The sequence below is a fragment of the Lithobates pipiens genome, unplaced genomic scaffold, assembly GCF_037356315.1.
Source record: "Lithobates pipiens isolate NorthernLeopardFrog02 unplaced genomic scaffold, aLitPip1_a1.2 Scaffold_1, whole genome shotgun sequence".
Classification (NCBI taxonomy): Eukaryota; Metazoa; Chordata; class Amphibia; order Anura; family Ranidae; genus Lithobates; species Lithobates pipiens.
In genome coordinates, this window is record NW_027507685.1 from 152,533,845 (window position 1) to 152,551,495 (window position 17,651).

Genomic DNA, 17,651 nt, shown 5'->3' on the forward strand with positions numbered 1-17,651 from the left:
CACACAAAGCCTGGCTCTGGAGCTAGCCCACAGGTGCACTCCCATAGGAAACGGCTTCCTATGGTGGCACCCTGAAAAGGACAGGAGCCAAAAGCGCCTGCAAGGATCCCCAGAAGAGGAGGTTCGGGGCCAGTCTGTGCAATACCAATGCACAAAGCAGGTAAGTATAACATGCTTAATATTTTAAGGGAAAAAAATAAGCTTTACAAATGCTTTCATTTCTATTTTTGAAAGTAATTTCTACTTGGTTGAACTAAATGGACTTGTGTCTTTTTTCAACCAGACTATGTAACCATCCTTTTAATATATGACAAAACTATGATGCAGTATGCAGATTGTTATTTATGCTTCCTTTATTTCTTAATCTTGTTTTCTCAGGAAAGTGCTTCAGCATTGTGGTAATTATAATGAAGAGGGCATGGACACGTTACTATAAAAGGGAGACAGCAAGCAACAGTCTCCACCTGTACTTCAGACCTCTCTATAGAAAAGCCCGGTGTCCAGCTTTACACCACAGGCAGCCATATGTGGCTTCATTTGCACAGGAAAATATTAAATATTGTTATCCCTGATTTATTACATTATTTTTTCTCCTTGATTTCACATATATTTGGATGTAAGAGAATACAGTAGCAGCAAAGGAAACGGAAAACGTATGTCTGTTCCAGTGATTACGCTTGGATCTCATGACTGTTTGGAACCCGCTAAGCCATTAACATGGTGCTAACAGAACAATATGGTCTCCAAATGTTTTCTTTCCCTTTCTTACTGATGGATACTGCCGGATAATCTTGCAAACAATTGCGTGGAGAAATTCAAATATATATGCATATTTAAAGTACATTTTTACTAGTAGTTTTCCCCCAGTGGTTAATGTGGATTTTTTGTTTAATCAGCCTAAAGATCGTCAGCTTTGAGAACTGTGGAAGGATATCCATGGGTTGCACAAGTTATCTGATCACACTACAGTGCCCTCTGGTGGCCAAAAACTACTTTTGCTATGTCTTTTCTAAAGACTGATCCCCTAAAAGTGATGAAATTAAAAAGAAAATGACGATTTCATTCAATTCTCATAAGTTAAGGAAGATTTAAAAAAAATGTTAATGGAAATCGCCTATTGGATGGGTCAGCCTGATCATTGAGTTTATTTATTCGGGTGCTAGGCAAAAGGTTTCACTTTTGTGAGACAGATGTGGAAAATTCCATATTTAGTCGTTAAACACAAAGTCACCTTAAGACTGAATATGTCCACTCTAAGCTTGCTTATGTTTTCAATAGTCAACCGTGACAAATGAATTACAACTGGAAACATAAGGCATGATTCTGTAATAATATAGAACAAGATGAATTCCAAGATTTCTCACCCACAAAATTAGTAGAAGCAAAATTAATTTTTAGACTGTCACTAAAGTTTTCATATTGTTCATTTTGGGTTGATGTTGGCTCAAAGCTAATATTGCATAAGCATGGAATTAGATTTACTTTTTGTCCTTTTCTGTGTGTTTTTTTTTTTCTTGTCCTGTTTGTTTTATAGCTAAGACACCTTTATTATCTCATATGTATATTAGAAGACGTTAGATAATTGTTTTCTTTCCTTATATTGTAATGATTCTAAGAGGAACGCCAACTTAGTATAATTAGCAGAGGAATAAAAAAAAATGGACAACCAGATCTCCAAAAAGAAATCCTGGCTACTAGAGATGTTACTGCAGGGATTTCAAGTAGGGATGCACCTATTTTCACGAGTAGATGGCACTTCCCTTTCTGTACACGCACAGGAACGGTGGGGGAAATCAATTAGGTGCTGTGATTTAATTTTTTATGAATCTCTTGATTTCAGCAGAGAGGTTTTGATTGGCTGTAGCCCAAGTCCTACCTCGTAATGAATTCAGCAGTGGGCAGCCTAAAAGGGATTGCTAGGCAAAGGAAAGGCAAATTCAGCAAGAAGAGTGAGACTGCACCTATAAAAGTTGGGTGGCAAGGCAAAAATTTTCAGTTTTTGGGTGGATAACGACTTTAAAAAAACAAAAAAAATAAAACTCTGCTCTGCTTATTAGATTATACTAAGGTCATTGTGCCAAACTGACTTGCTTTCATGAACTCTATTTGAATATCAAATGATGACATTTGAGTCGATTAGTCTTGCAGACCTTAAAGTGTTACTAAACCCACAACAGTAAAATCTATCTATATATGTAGTAGAGCATGCTTGTTATACTCGCTGTGGAAGGGGTTAATCCCCCGCATTGTGTAAAAAGGCTGTTTGATCCTGTCTTCTCTGATTCTCCCCTTCTTCCACAGTCCCCAATCCAGCTCCTGATAGAACAGAGCCTTGGGGGGCACTCTGCACATGCTCAATTTGGTGTATACTGCTAGAGAGTTTATATTTCTTGGGAGGGTGCATGTGATCGGCACAGTGCCAATCAGCACTTTCCATAGAGAGGTTCAGGGGTCCTGCATCCTGATAGGGCAGCCGGTGCAGTATGAAAACTCCTACAAGCTTTAACCACGCACTGATAGAAGTCATGAGATACACCACCGCTGAGAAAAGGTATTTAGCAGTTTATAGTTAATAAAATGATTGTATGTCCATGTTCTATATACTGTGACAGACCATATATAGTGAATACAGTGTCCTGGGTTTAGTAACACTTTAAGTGGTCCCATTACCTTCACATAGAGGGCAGCAGCCATATTGTAGTTTGGGCCTCTAGATTTGGGAAGGCGACCTGTTGCTTGGCTATGAGCAGTTGAGATCACTAAGGCATGTATCTCCGTTTGACACAATATGGCTTCCTCTCCACGTTGTTCAGGCAACAGGCGCACTTTATTCAGAATATTCGCTCGGAGATTGTAGTAAGCTCCAAAAAAAAATGAAAAAAACCTCACAACTTTAAAACAAAGTGTTGGACTATTGTCTTCTGTCCTAAGCAATATAACATTCTTTCCTTAGTTGGTAACATGTATGTATATTGAGTATTTTTCATTTTTTTTTCCTTTTGGACACCTTATTCCTTCTTTCGTACCATTTTTTTTTTCTTTGCTCGTCCTCAAGTGTTCCTTAGAGAGTCACTTGTGTCTTCCCAATAAGGACTGGAAATAGCAAATACAGTAAACCAGGGACTTCTGGGAAATGCATACACCTCAATATTGTGCCTGAGGTTGAATGGAATGCCAGGTGGTGGAGTGGAGCTATCACAAATAGCCAGTATCATACAAACTTTCATATGTAGTGTATATCGGCATCCCTAGTTCATGCAAACAGGATTTTGACTGCGCCCCAACACCTTCGATGTGAAAAAAAATTGCCATATTTCCTTCTCCTTTATCACCACTCAGTGAGAGCATTCATGAATTGATTCCCTGTACCCATCAGACCCTCACAAGGACTCTCACTGCCTATAGGAATTATTCTCCGCTCATTGGAATGGGTGTAATATCTGGATTTGCGTTCTCACACACCCTGCAGGAGGTGTGTGTGAATGGGGTGTATTAATGGCTCTGTACATCTGTGCATTGTGTTTTTGTAAAAGCTTCATCTTTATGACCCAAAACAATAAACTCCCATGTACAAGTGAACAGTCCTGTTTTTTTGTATTCATCTCATTATGGCACTAATATCCAAGAACGCATGTAATGGGGAACTGGAGGTCTTCTAACCATCATTCCTTTTTCCTGCATCAGAAAAGTGATACCATTTGATAAATGCAATAGGCAGCACAGTTTAAGCGCTTCAGACCTGGAAGATTTGGCTGCTGAATGACCTGGACATTTTTTTGCGATGCTGCACTGCGACGCTTTAACTGACAATTGCGCGGTTGTGTGGCGCTGCACCCAAACAAAATTGACATCCTTTTTTCCCCACAAATAGAGCTTTCTTTTGGTGGTATTTGATCATCACCTCTGCGGTTTTTATTTTTTGCGCTATAAACAAAAAAAGAGTGACAGTTTTTGAAAAAAAAAAAAACTATTTTTACTTTTTGTTATAATAAATATCCCCATTTTTTTTTTTTTTTTAAGGGCTAATTTTTTCTCAGTTTAGGCCAATATGTATACTTCGACATATTTTTGGTAATAAAAAACGCAATAAACGTATATTGATTGATTTGCGCAAAAGTTATCTCTACAAAATGGGGAATAGATTTATAGAATTTTTATTTTTATTTTATTTTTTTACTAGTAATGACGGCGATCTGCGATTTTTATCGGGACTGCGACATTATGGCAGACACATCGGACATATTTTTGTGACTATTGGCATTTATACAGTGATTGGTGCTATAAAAATGCACTGATTACTGTAAAAATGTCACTGGCAGGGAAGGGGTTAACACTAGGGGGGCGCTCAAGGGGTTAACTGTTCCCTCTCTGTGTTCTGACTGAATGGAAGATGGAACTGTCTAGGGGAGATGCCAGATCGTTGTTCATACTTTCTATGAACGCACGATCAGTCTCTTCTCCCCTCAGAGAACCGGAATCTGTGTATTTACACAGATCCCGGTTCTTGGGAGTCCGACGGTCATCGCGTTCCGGGGGCTAACAGCGGGCACGCCCCTTGTGGCCACAGGGTGAAGCGATGTAACATAACATCTTTAAGCCCAGCTGTGCCATTCTGCTGCAGTAAAACTGCGGTGGCTGGTCGGCAAGTGGTTAAAATAATTCTGAAACTAGCTACATGCTATTTTAGTTTTTTCAAATAACTTTTATTGTTTTAAACAATGCATTACACTTCATGCTGTACTGCGTCACATTAGCTCAACAAGAAAGAAAATGAGCAATCGCTAGGGGCCTCCCGCCCATTGACCCACCACAGGGAGCCTCCTGGAGTAGGTACAGACCAGGCCAAAGAGACTCCTCCGCGATCAACCGGGCCATCACTGGAGTTGGATATATAGTGCTGCCCATCATAGTGTCCAGTGAGGTAGCCCAATAGATAGGTACGGATATCTACAAATGTTACTAACTTCTCACTCCAGTCGTTGTTTTCCAAGCAACTTTCTAGAGGAACGATAAAGCACATGGAAACGAGAGCCAAGGTGAATAGAGAAACAAGAAGAAAAAAAGGAAAGAGATACTAAGCGACAAGGAAAAGAAAAGAGAGAGCAAAGGCGAGAGAATAGGAGATAAAAGGGATAAGAAAAGGGAGAGAGAACTTTAAGAAATAGAAAAGGGGTGAGGGGTGGGGGAAGGAAGGGGAAGGGAAGATGGGGTAATCACCGTGTGTGGTCCCCGCGCCAGATTACATCTGGTCCTCCCGAAGATTCCATGGGCTCCAGACCACATCATGAGCCTCAATCCGGTCCTGTATCCTGGCGGTCATCCTCTCTATCAACTCCACGTCCCTAATTCTAGTATGGAGAGCACCGAGGGTGAGGGGGCTGCACTTTTTTCCAATGTAGAGCAATTGGACACCTCGCCGCTGTCAGGATATGTCTTGACAGTTTCTTTCGGGACTTCGTCAAATTAGGAAAGGGGATGCCCAACAAGAAGGTCTTGGGGTTCAGTGCCACCTGCTGATCTAGGATAGTAGTCAAGAGGCGCTGGACCTCTTCCCAAAAGGGAACTATAATGGGGCATTGCCAGAAAATGTGGAGCAGTGTACCCCTGTGGTCCAAGCACCGCCAGCATCTGTCGGAGGAGGTGGGGTAGATGGCGTGAAGAACGTCCGGGGTCATGTACCAGAAAAATAAAATTTTATACGCATTCTCCCTGTAGAGCGTGCATAGGGAGCTTTTCGGGGGCCTGGGACCATATCGTCTGCCACTGCTCCTCCGTGATCTCCTCACCCAACGCCTCCTCCCACTTGAGCATATAGGTATGCTTGCCTTTCAAAGCTTTAGGGGGAGCGTTGATTATTTTATAAATGGCAGATATCAATCCCCTTTGGGCTATGCCCGCTAGGATTACAGTCTCAAAAGCGGAGGGCGAGGAGAAGCGCAGGTCAGAGGATATGGTCTGGGCATAGTGTCGTACCTGTAAATAACTGTAAAAACTCTGTTGCGGGAGGTCGAATTTAGATTGAAGGTCGGCATATGACATCAGTCTCCGCGATCTGGACCAGGGTCCCCAGATGGAAAAGATTCCGGGATGACCACGGATGGGACATCGGGTATGTCAGGCTATCTGGCACCTTAGGGTGGTATAAAAAGGACGTCAGGAGCGACTTATCCGAGGACAAATCATATACCTTATGCCATAGGCCCTGCAGGTGAGACATAGGTCCCAGTAATTGGGCCCGGGGGACCAATGCTGCCTCACTCCAGAGCATACTATTAGGGTGATCTGGGGCCAGCCAAAGTTTCTCGATTTCCATCCATCTATTATACGACCGCTGGGTGAACCAGGAAGTCACTGCTCGGAGCTGGGTTGCCTGGTAATACTTAACGAGGTCCGGAAACGCCAGACCCCCGTCCGAGCGGGAGGCAGTCATTACAGAGCGAGGTATTCTGTGGCGTTTGTAGTTCCACATGAAATTGAGCAGATCCGCTTGTAGTTTTTTCAGGTGGTGGTAAGGTATGGGGATAGGAAGGGTCTGGAAAAGGTAAAGAAGTTTCGGAAGGATCGTCATTTTCACCGATGCTATCCTACCGAAGAGGGAAATCTGGTGCTTCCGCCATTGGGAGAGTAGCTGCCTGATAGTTCCATACAAGGGTGGGAAATTTGCCTGGTATAGGGAAGCGAAAGTCGGGGTAATATGTATCCCCAGGTATTTCAATAAGGAGGTTTTCCAATGATATGGGAAAGTGAATCGGAGATGGTCTACCTCCAGGGGTGGGATATTTACCGGGAGGGCTTCCGATTTTGAGGCATTCATTTTATAACCTGATAGGGCGCTGTAGTGATCTAGCTCCTTGTGTAAATTGGGCAGGGAAATCCTAGGCTGGGTCAGGGTAAGGATAACATCATCCGCGAACAGTGATACCTTAAACTCCCTATCCCTAACCAGGATGCCCCTGATATCCTGATTCCGCCTAATGGACGCCGCCAGGGGTTCTACACAGAGGGCGAATAATAGGGGTGACAGGGGACATCCCTGGCGTGTGCCATTAGAGACAGAGAAGGTCGATGAAGTAGCGAAGGAGGTCTTAACTTGAGAGGACGGGTTGGAGTAAAGGTGCCGTATAGCCTGCAGGAATGGTCCCCTCATCCCCATGTGTGTCAGCGTGGCGAACAGGAAGGGCCACCCCAGTCTATCAAATGCTTTTTTCGCGTCCAGACTCAGGAGCAGGGACGGGATACCCCCCTATTCGCCACGTCGACCAAGTCTATAACCTTCCTGGTATTATCACCAGCTTGACGGAGAGGGACGAATCCCACCTGATCTTTATGTATAAGGGAGGGGAGGACCATGTTGAGCCGGAGGGATAGGAGTTTTGTAAAGATTTTCAGGTCTGCGTTCAAGAGCGCAATGGGCCTCTAGTTGGCACAGAGGATGGGGTCCTTATCCGGTTTGGGTATCAGGGTAAGAAAGGAGCGTTGCATATCAGGGGGGACCGGGGTATTCAGCAGGAACGCGTTAAACAATCTGCTCATATGTGGGAGCAATAGGGGTAGGAACGTTTTATAGTATTCATAGGGCAGGCCATCCGGACCCAGAGATTTATGAGCCGGTAACGACTTGATGGTTAGTTCTATTTCCTCCTCTGTAATGGGCTTATTCAAGGAGGCTAGATCCTGGGCTCGGATGCGGGGGATCCCGCTGTCCGTCAGGTATTGTTGCATGCGTTGGGAGACCTCCGCCGACAAGGGGGTCACTGGGGATGTCACGACTGTTGTACAGCTCCTCATAGAAGCTTGCAAACGTGTCTACGACCTCCCTATGGTGGGAGACCACAGTATTGGCTTTAGTTTTAATCTGGTGCGGGGTGGACAGGAGGTTTTTATCTCTAAGTTTCCTTGCTAAGAGAGAGTGCGCTTTGTTGCCCCTGTCGTAAAATGTCTGTCTGATCCTCAAGAGGGTCTTTTCCACCCGGCGAAGTGCCAGATCCCTAAGCGCCATGCGGAGCTTCGTTATTTTTCGGAGGGTTCGCAGTGACGGGGAGGTTTGCATGTCCCGTTCTAATTGCCCGAGCTCCCTTTCCGTGCGCAGTTTAGTGGCCTCAGCGTCTTTCTTCAATGCTGAAGAAAGGGCCATGCACTTACCGCGGATGACCGCTTTGTGGGCCTCCCACAATGTAGGGAGGGTAACATCTGGGGTTGCATTTTCAGCAAAGTAATATTTCAAAGTTGAGACTAGTTCTGCCTGGGAGGGAAGATGTTGCAGGAGGAAAGTGTTTAGCTTCCAATTATAGGGCCTAACTACAGGAACACCTAGGTCCAGCGTTAGTAGGATCGGGGCATGATCTGACCATGAGATTGGTAGGACAAGGGCACTCCGGACCGTTCTCAGTGTAGCATTGTTGGTGAAAAAGTAGTCTATGCGGGAGTGCAGCTGGTGGGGGGCCGAGTAGTAAGTATACTGCCGATCTACCGGGTGAAGGGCACGCCAGGCGTCGAAGAGAGCGTATCGTCGGGTCAGTTGGCGAAAAAGTTTTGAGTCCCTAATTGCTTTAGCTGAGGGCGGCCGGGGCATCGCTGCCAGGTGGTCCGCAGTAGCTGAGTGGGCCAGGTTGAAGTCACCCCCCACCACTAAGTAACCGTGGTCCAATTTAAACAGTCGCAACAAGAGTTTAGAGAGAAAGCTGTGCTGACGGGTATTCGGGGCGTATAGGGTACACAGGGTGATCGGTTGGGACCGCCACGTGCCTTTAAGTATCAGGAAGCCTCCCCCGGGATCACTGTAATGATCAAGGTAGGTAAATGGGGCTCCGTGACGGATCAGGATGGCCACGCCTGCTCTCTTATGAGACCCCGAGGATAGGTAAGCGAGAGGAAAATATCTAGAGGCAAAAGCAAAAGAACCCCCCTTATCAAAGTGTGTCTCCTGAACCAGGACAATGTCCGCTCCAGACTGCCTGAATTCCCTCAGTGCCAGATGCCGTTTCTTGTTTGAGTTTAAGCCGTGGACATTTAGGGATAAAATTTTAGCCATCAGTCATGTCAGGAGGGGGGGGGGTGTAAGCGAATTCTTACCCGATTACCACCTCTCAGGATGACCGCCAGGAACCATGAGCTTGCTTGTTCCAGTAGAGGGACCCGACAGGATGCGTCCCGATATCTACGGACCCCAACACTGTGGGATGGTAGGAAAGGGAAGGGGTGGAGAGAGACAGCAAAAGAGAAAAGAGGAGGTTAGAGCAGCAAACAAAAGAACTCATATCAAGCAGGCAACTGTTATACAACAAAACATACAACTACATGAGACCATGAACAGGCAAGTCGCTCAGGTCTAGACGGATTCCCAGGGGGCCACCAGATCCCGAACCCAAGGGCCGGGCCTGGCGGCCGCATGGGAGTCCAGTTCCCCCGTCGGACGCTGCAAGTGGGGTGGGCGGTTAGAAACGGAGGGGAGCTGAGGAAATGCAATTGCGATGATAATCGCCAGACATTTCATAGGGTCCTGGATACAAGGCCAATGCATCCGGGAAGGAGGGGTGTGACACAAGAACAGGAGGAAACCCACTTTCTCGGGTCTCCCACGTGTACCAGCCTAAATGCAAAATGTCAATAAGAAGGCACTTGGAGGGGCAGGAAGGGGACTCGGGGGGCAGTGTATGGGGGCAGGATCGTAATGTCCAGACAACGGTCCATAGGCCAACCAACAAATAAAACGGGCCATTTTCCCTTTCGCCACAAGGGCAAATGGAATCAAAAAGAGAGAAAAAAAAAATGCAAAAATAGCCACTGTGCGATGCTTCAGCCATGTCCTTGTCGGGCCGATTTTTTTAGGTGCTTCCCAATTTCGAGGACGTTGTCGGGAGGGGACCTTCTGCCACAGTGTTGGAGTAGGCTGGGTAGCCACTAGATCCCAATCCGGCAGCTGGGGAGGGCGAATGCCCAATTCTTCACAGAAGGCGCGTAGGTCTTCAGGGTACCGCAAGGATGCTGTCTTGCCTTGATGTTTAGCTGTGAGGGTGAACGGAAATCCCCAACGGTAAGGAATGGTAGCGTCCTGCAAGGTGCGGAGCAGCGGCTGGAGAAGTCTGCGTTTCTGTAGCGTAAGCCAGGAGAGATCCGGAAAGAGTTGCACTGGGGTGTTTCGAAAGGTCACCACCCGAGCCAGGCGGGCCTGTCTCATAATGTCCTCTTTAATGTGGAATGAATTAATTCTACAGATGACGTCCCTGGGGCTCGAGGTTGCATTTTTGGGGCGCAAGGCCCTGTGCGCTCTGTCCATTTCAATAAACTTGGTAGGGGGCTCCCCAAGAAGGTCATTAAATATTTCCTGCAGGATGATTTGTAGGTCTTCCGGGCCGTCCGCCTCCGGTATCCCCTTCACCCTTATGTTATGCCTGCGCCCCCTGTTATCCAAGTCCTCCACATGGCGTTGCATATCCCTCAGGAGCATGCGATGGTCGGCCCCCTGTGCTTGGGTCCTGTGGATCGCTATTTTGGTCTCTTGGATCTCCTCCTCGGCCATCTCCACCCGGTCCGCTAGGTGCTTAAGGCCGGAATGTAGCATTTGTATTTCCGCTCTACATGTAAATTTGACGTCTTCGATCAATTGCTTAAAGTCCTCTTTAGTGGGAATTGCTTGCAGGTATTGTTGCCACTGCGGGTGCATGGGCAGTGGGGAGGGCCCTCCAGGGTCACCCCCAGCTGAGTGCAAGTGAGGTGGCGGCGCAGGTCCAAAACTCCCGGACCCGCTCGCCCGTGTAGGTGGGACAGGTTCGTGAGTAGGTCCCACACCCCCTCCCAGGCAGGCATAGGGGCCGGGGGGGGGTTTGACGGCTCTGTCCTTCCTCCCGTCGTGGGGTTAGTCCCGCCCTACATGCGGTGGGAATTGGGGAGCCACTTCGGTGTCATTGTGGGCTGGGAGCCCATGATGAGGCCAGCCTCTGGGTCTTGGATGGAGGTGACCGGGCCCCCGGGCTCAGTCGGGGCTCCCCCATGTCCCCGATGCGACCAGGACAGCGGTTCCCCTGGGGGGGGAGGGCAGGAAAGTCATTATCATCTAGGGAAGGGGGGGACCCCAATGAACTGCCGGGGAGAAGGGGGTCCGACGCCGCTCTAAGCAGCCTGGGGAGTGTCAGCGTGCACTGGGGGGGAGGGGAACTGCACCTCAAGTGCTCCGAGCGCCGTCCAGACTCCATGCGGCCCCCAGCCTCCCCCAGCCATCCCCTCTGTCAGGCTCCCACTCCACTGCGGTGCATGGGGGGGGCTTCTGGCCCCACTGCTGTGGTCGCTGGCCCCTGGTGGCAGTGCTCTGCCCTGATGCCTGCGGGGGGCTGGTCTTGCGGGTTCCAGGCAAGGAGGGCATCATGGTAGGCCTCAGGCCTAGTCCGGCGGCCTGATGCGGGAGCGGGGATGCACTCACCCCGCCAGAGGTCCGAGCGGCTGCACTGGAACCGGGTGGCGTCTCGTCCTCCTCAGGGCCTGTGGAGCGGCTGTGCTGCATGCTGGATGCTGGGGATGAGGCCCGGGACGTCTCCGCGGCCAGCGCCATCTTGGGAGGCCCGCCGGCCGGGGGATCCGTCGGCGAAAAGAAGGCCCCGGAGGCCTGTCACAGGTCCCGGAGGGGCTGCGGAGGGTCCCTTGGTGGAAGCGGAGCGGGTGGCCCTTGATCTGCCCATCGGATGGCGGTGGATTGTCCCCCAAAGTGCCGCTGGAGCTTAGCTGGTGGGAGAGCGAATGATTTAAGCGTCCATTCGACTCGACTTCCGGTCACGCCCCTACATACATGCTATTTTTAATGATGGCACCGCCACTCACAGTCAGCCACTATGCTTAATAGGTGTCTTTCCATTGCACAAGCTTTGCTGACAACTTTAAAGCTATACTTTGGCCAAATGGCTAAATACACAAATGGAATAAATATAAATATAAGGACGCTATTTTGCTTGCCTGCCAGCATAGCCCTGTCTGGCAGGGGACAAGATCTGATTTTTCTTCTTTCAAAGTGGTTGTAAACCTCAGACATAAAATATGAGCAAAGCATATCGCTCTTTAGTGTGTGCTTGTCTCAATCCAGAGCACTGATGCCGCGTACACACAATCAGACTATCCGGCTGTGTGTGGGCTCCGGCTGACTTTTTTTTTTTTTTTTCCAAAAGTCCGGCGGACATAGAAAGTAGTTTTGACTCAAAAATTGTCCACCGGACTGCGAGTCCGGCGGACAATCCGGCCGTCTGTGTGCTAGTCCACCGGACTTTTGAAATTAACAGACTTTTCTGCACACGGAGAAAAGTCAGTTCATTTTAAACGCAGCTCCAGATAGCCAGGACTAGCGAAGGTAGTCAATGTCGCCACCTTCGGCGGCAAGATTGACACGTCGCTGGCACTGTCACCTGGTATGGACTTAAAGGGGAAGCCCTACGCCGAAAAAACGGCGTGGGGGTCCCCCCAAAGACCATATCAGACCCTTATCTGAGCATGCAGCCCGGACGGTCAGGAAAGGGGGTGGGGACGAGCGAGCGACCCCCGTCCTGAGCCATACCAAGCCGCGTGCCCTCAACATGGGGGGGTGCTTTGGGGGAAGGGGGGGCCCTGTGCCCCCCCCACCCCAAAGCACCTTGTCCCCATGTTGATGAGGACAAGGGCCTCTTCCCGACAACCCTGTGTGTTGGTGGGCAGGGGGCTTATCGGAATCCAGGAGCTCCCTTCAATAAGGGGGCCCCCAGATACCGACCCCCCCCCACCCTATGTGAATGAGTATGGAGTACAATGTACCCCTACCCAGTCACCTAGTGAAAAAAATGTAAAAAAAAAAAACACACAAGGGTTTAAAATAATTTATTGCACACCTCCGGGGGTCTTCTCGCCGGACTCCTCCGCTATCTTCTGCTTGCTCTTTTACTAGCGGAGGAGCCCGGCTTTCTTCTTTGTCGCCGCCCAGGTGTCTTCTTCCGACTTTGGGGGTCTTGTCCCCCTCTTCAGTTCTTCTTGCTGGGCCTCCGCTTTCTTCCTTTAGCTCTTTTACTAGCGGTGGCCCGGTCTTCTGACGCCGCCCCCTCTTCTTCCGACTTCGGGGGTCTTGTCCCCCTCTTCGGTTCTTCTGGCCGGGCCTCTGCTCCTTCTTCCAGCTCTTTTACTAGCGGTGGCCTGGTCTTCTGTCACCACCGCCGCCTTCTTCTTGTTCTTCCTTGAGATGTTGACTTAACGCTCTCTGGCCGCAAGGACAGGGACGCAGCGACTTATATAGGGACATCACCAGGTGATGTCCCCGCCCATTATGATGTCACAGTTCCAGCATCCTCTGGGACTGTGACATCATAATGGGCGGGGACATCACCCGGTGATGTCCTTATATAAGTCACAGCACACCACGTCCCTGTCATTGCGGCCAGAGAGAGCGTTGAGTCAACATCTCAAAGAAGAACAAGAAGAGAAGGCAGCGGTGGTGACAGAAGACTGGGCCACCGCTAGTAAACGAGCTGGAAGGAGCGGAGGCCTGGCAAGAAGAACCGAAGAGGGGGACAAGACCCCCGAAGTCGGAAGAAGAGGGGGCGGCAAGGGTGTTCTCAGTTGCTGACTGGGGGAGGATTGTCTCAGGACACCTCACAGGATTCTTTTTCACTGGCCTTAGAGGAGTCTGACTCAGAAGAGGAAGATTCAGAAGCAGCTTCTAAGTACAAATTATCATTGGAAGAAGTGGGAGGCCTCCTTAAAGTGATATATGCCACTTTAGGTATTGAGGAAGAGAAGAAAGAGCTCTCCCTACATGATCGCATGTATGCGGCGCTAGGGGATTCCAGATCTTGCACCTTTCCGGTGCTTTCCCTGGTGTCCGACATGATCAAGAGAGAGTGGTTGGAGCCTGAGAAGAAACTTTTTTTCCAGAGCACACAGGAGGAGGTTTCCCTTTGAAGATAACCCAGACCTAGTTTGGAACAAGGTCCCAAAGTTAGACTCTGCCTTCTCTCAGGTCTCAAAAGTGACAGATCTAGCCTTCGAAGATATGAGCACGTTAAAGGAACCCATGGATAAGAAGATGGATCTACTTCTAAAAAGATCCTGGCAGTCGGTGATGATGAATTTGAAACCGGCCATGGTAATAACCTGTGTGGCAAGAAATCTGGATTATTGGGTTAACAAGTTAAAGTCTCATATTTTAGCTGATTCCCTTAATCAGGAGATTTTGGATTACTTTGCTACTCTTTCAGCAGCAATTGCGTACATTGCTAATTCCTCAGCGGAGTCTATCCGCATGACAGCCAGGTCAGCCGCCCCGACTAACTCTGTTAGAAGGGCTTTGTGGCTGAAAACCTGGCCAGGGGATGCGGCCTCAAAAAATAGGTTATGTAGCATTCCTTTTGCGGGGGATTTGTTGTTTTGGCTCAGAATTAGAATCCATTCTGGACTGAACGGCGAATAGGAAAAAATCCTTTCCAGTAAAGAAAAAACCGTTGCAGACACGGAAACGTTTTTTTCGGGGTCCCAGGGGACAAGCCGACGATAGGACGCAAAACAGGAGGAAGCCTTGGGTGGGGCAAAAGCCCAAAGGCAAAGGGTGAGTTCTCCTGCATCCGCGACAATGACTCACTCGTCAGAGTGGGAGGGAGACTCCAAGAGTTTCTCCCTCATTGGGGGGCCATTACCCAGAATCTGTTTATTTTGAGGATGGTTTCCCACGGTTACAAAATAGAGTTTACAGTGTTTCCCCCTCAAAGGCTCCTGTTCACGAACGTTCACAGAGATCCAGTCAAGGCCCTCGCTATGTCCCTAATTCAGGACCTGATGTTTCAGGGGTCATTGTGCTGGTTCCAACAGGGGAACTGGGTCAGGGATTTTATTCCCATGTGTTCCTGGTTCGAAAGCCTTCGGGAAGGTTCCGCCTCATCTTGAACCTCAAGGGGCTGAACAAGTCTGTGTGGTACGAAAGGTTTCAGATGGACTATTTTTTCTGTAAGAAACCTCCTGAATCAGGGGGCAGGATGCGTATCTCTATGTCCCGATTTGGGTCGGGTCTCAGAGATACTTGAGGTTGGCACTAAAGGAAGGGAGCAAGGTCGTTCACCTTCAGTTCAGAGCCCTCCCGTTCGGTCTGTCATCGTCCCTACGAGAGTGTTCACCAAAATCATGGCAGAAGCTTTAGCTCCCCTCCACGTGGAGGGAATCTTGGTGATTCCCTATCTGGACGATCTGTTATTTTTTCGCCCAGACCAGGGAGAGTTTGCGAAAGGACCTGGACAGAGCCTGCATCCACCTAAGATAGTTAGGATGGATTATAAATCTGCAAAAGTCAAATTTGGTGCCCGCTCAGGAAGTGACGTTCCTGGGGTTTCGAAACGGCTCTCTAGACCAAAAGATCTTCCTGCCGGAAGAGAAGAAGGAGAAGCTGGTACAGGGGGTAGCTCAGCTGCAATCCAATCAGCCCCTGTCCATCAGGGAGGTTATGTTGGTTTTGAGAACTTTGACTTCCTCCATCCCGGCGGTCCAGTGGGCAAGGCATCACTTCAGGCCTCTTCAGGCTTTCTTATTGAAGGTCTGGGATCATCAGCAGAGTTCACTGGATGATCTGGTGAGGATCCCCACCTCAGTAGAGAGAGGTCTGTGGTGGTGGAGAAACCAAGAGGTACTTTCGGAAGGCCTGTTGTGGTCCTTCCCGGTCCAGGTGCGGCTGACGACCGACGCCAGCGCCTGGGGTTGGGGGGCTCACGTGGACATCCAGTGGGTTCAGGGCTCATGGTCCGTGGAAGAGGCGGAAAGGTCCTTGAATTGGAGGGAACTGAAGGCAGTGGAGAGGGCAGTGCTGGCCCTCTCAGGTGTTATTCAGAAGCAACACGTCCAAGTCCTATCGGACAATGCCACGGTTGTAGCATACTTGAACAGGCATGGAGGAACCAGAAGCAGGGCACTTCAGAATCTAGCAAAACGTATCCTGGTGTGGGCAGAGCAGTTTATTCTATCCTTGTCAGCAATCCCTAAACGAAAAAGCAGACCTCAGCAGGAACCAGGTCCTAGAGGCAGAGTGACAGTTGAATCCGGAGGTCTTTAGACTGATTGGGGAAAGATGGGGTCAGCCAGAGGTAGATCTCTTTGCCACTCAGGAAAATGCCCAGGTCCCTCTCTTTTTCTCCCTGAACAGGCACGAGAAGTCGATGGGAGTAGATGCCTTGGCACACAGCTGGAATTTTCACCTATGCTACGCCTTTCCCCCGTTTCAGTTGATTCCACGGGTGTTAAGCAAGATCAGAAGAGAGAAGGAAGGGGTAATTCTGATCACTCCCTTTTAGCCCAAAAGACCATGGTTCTCTGCCCTACTACAGATGCAGCAAAAACCATTCTGGCATCTCCCTCTAAGACGAGATCTCTTCCGGCAGGGCCCTCTCGTCTATCAAGATCTAGTGAAACTAAGGCTTAAGGCCTGGTTTCTGAGGAGCAGCTCTTTTAGAGAAAGGGGTTCTCAGATAGGTTAGTGGCTACCCTGTTGTCTTGTAGGAACAAAGTCACCAAGGCAATATATTTCAAATATTGGACGGTGTTCAACTCTTGGTGCAAGACTTCGGCTAGATCACCGAGACAGATTACTTCAGTTCTGGATTCCTACAAGAGGGGGCAGAAAATACGTTGGCAATCAGCACCCTCAAGGTGCAGGTGGCCGCTCTAGGGGTCTTCTTGGAGAAACCTATAGCATTGGGCGCTCTGGTAGTCAGGTTCTTTAGAGCTCTTTCTCGATCTAGGCCTGTTGTATCTAAAAGCTGCCCAGGCTGGGACCTACGCGCTGAATGGAGTAAGTCTCCTTAATCTTCTCGGTAGGCTGTCCTGAAAGTCGTTTTGGAAAATTCAAGTTAGACTTTCCGGTAACTTGTTTTTCAGTAGACTTTCAGGACCGCAGTAACCCGCCCTGTCTTTTTATGTTGATTGCTGTAATACTATGATATAACTGTCGCTTATGTGTTGCAGCAGGGGTTGGAGAGTCTCTACAAACAAATGAGGAGGCTGCGTGGAGACTTCCCTTAAAAAGCTCTGATGGAGGAGGTGTTTCCTTTGGGAGGTGGAGCCATGATCTCTCTCGGGTGGCTGTCCTGAAAGTCTACTGGAAAACAAGTTACTGGTAAGTCTAACTTGAATTTTTTTCCCCCTCTGCTATTAGCATGAATCATTTCTGACACTGAGAAAAATGGTGAGAGGGGAGGTATCTCTAACTGTTTGACAGCCTTAGCTCCAGGGTGGATTTGATTTAAATCACTAGACAAAAGGCTTGATTTAAATCAAGTCTATTTAAATCATAATTTTTAAAGAGCTCCTCCTCTCTGACCCGCTGTTGACTCACTGACAGTCCCATTCGCTTTAACGGGACGGCTGATGATGTGGCAGCGACACAACAAGGGGAGGGACGTGGCGGCAGCAGGTGAGTGGATGCCCGCTAACAGGTGCTGCCATGATGGATCTGAAATGACAGGTGCGCTTTAAATGTAAGGACTTATTCTTGCTGGTAGTTAGAATCTTTAATACTTGCAAACAAAATTAAGGTTTTCTATTTAGAATAATAAGCTGTCAGGTTACTAAAACAGCGATATCAGAACCAATTCAATCATACAGTTTGTAGTGTACATAGATTTGCAAAACCATGGGATAAAGGAATATTCCTGAACTTTGGTTTATCTCAT

General features: G+C 48.5%; 1 protein-coding gene across 1 annotated transcript in view; it reads left to right on the top strand.

Annotated features, from left to right (window-relative positions):
- Positions 1-3,579, top strand: part of ZER1 (zyg-11 related cell cycle regulator) — an 83,324-nt gene extending 79,745 nt beyond the window's left edge. The window contains exon 16 of the mRNA XM_077478679.1: positions 379-3,579. Within this exon, the coding sequence (XP_077334805.1) occupies positions 379-436 (58 nt within the window). The 3' untranslated portion in view covers positions 437-3,579. The remainder of the gene's footprint in view (positions 1-378) is intronic.
- Positions 3,580-17,651: the final 14,072 nt, after the last annotated feature.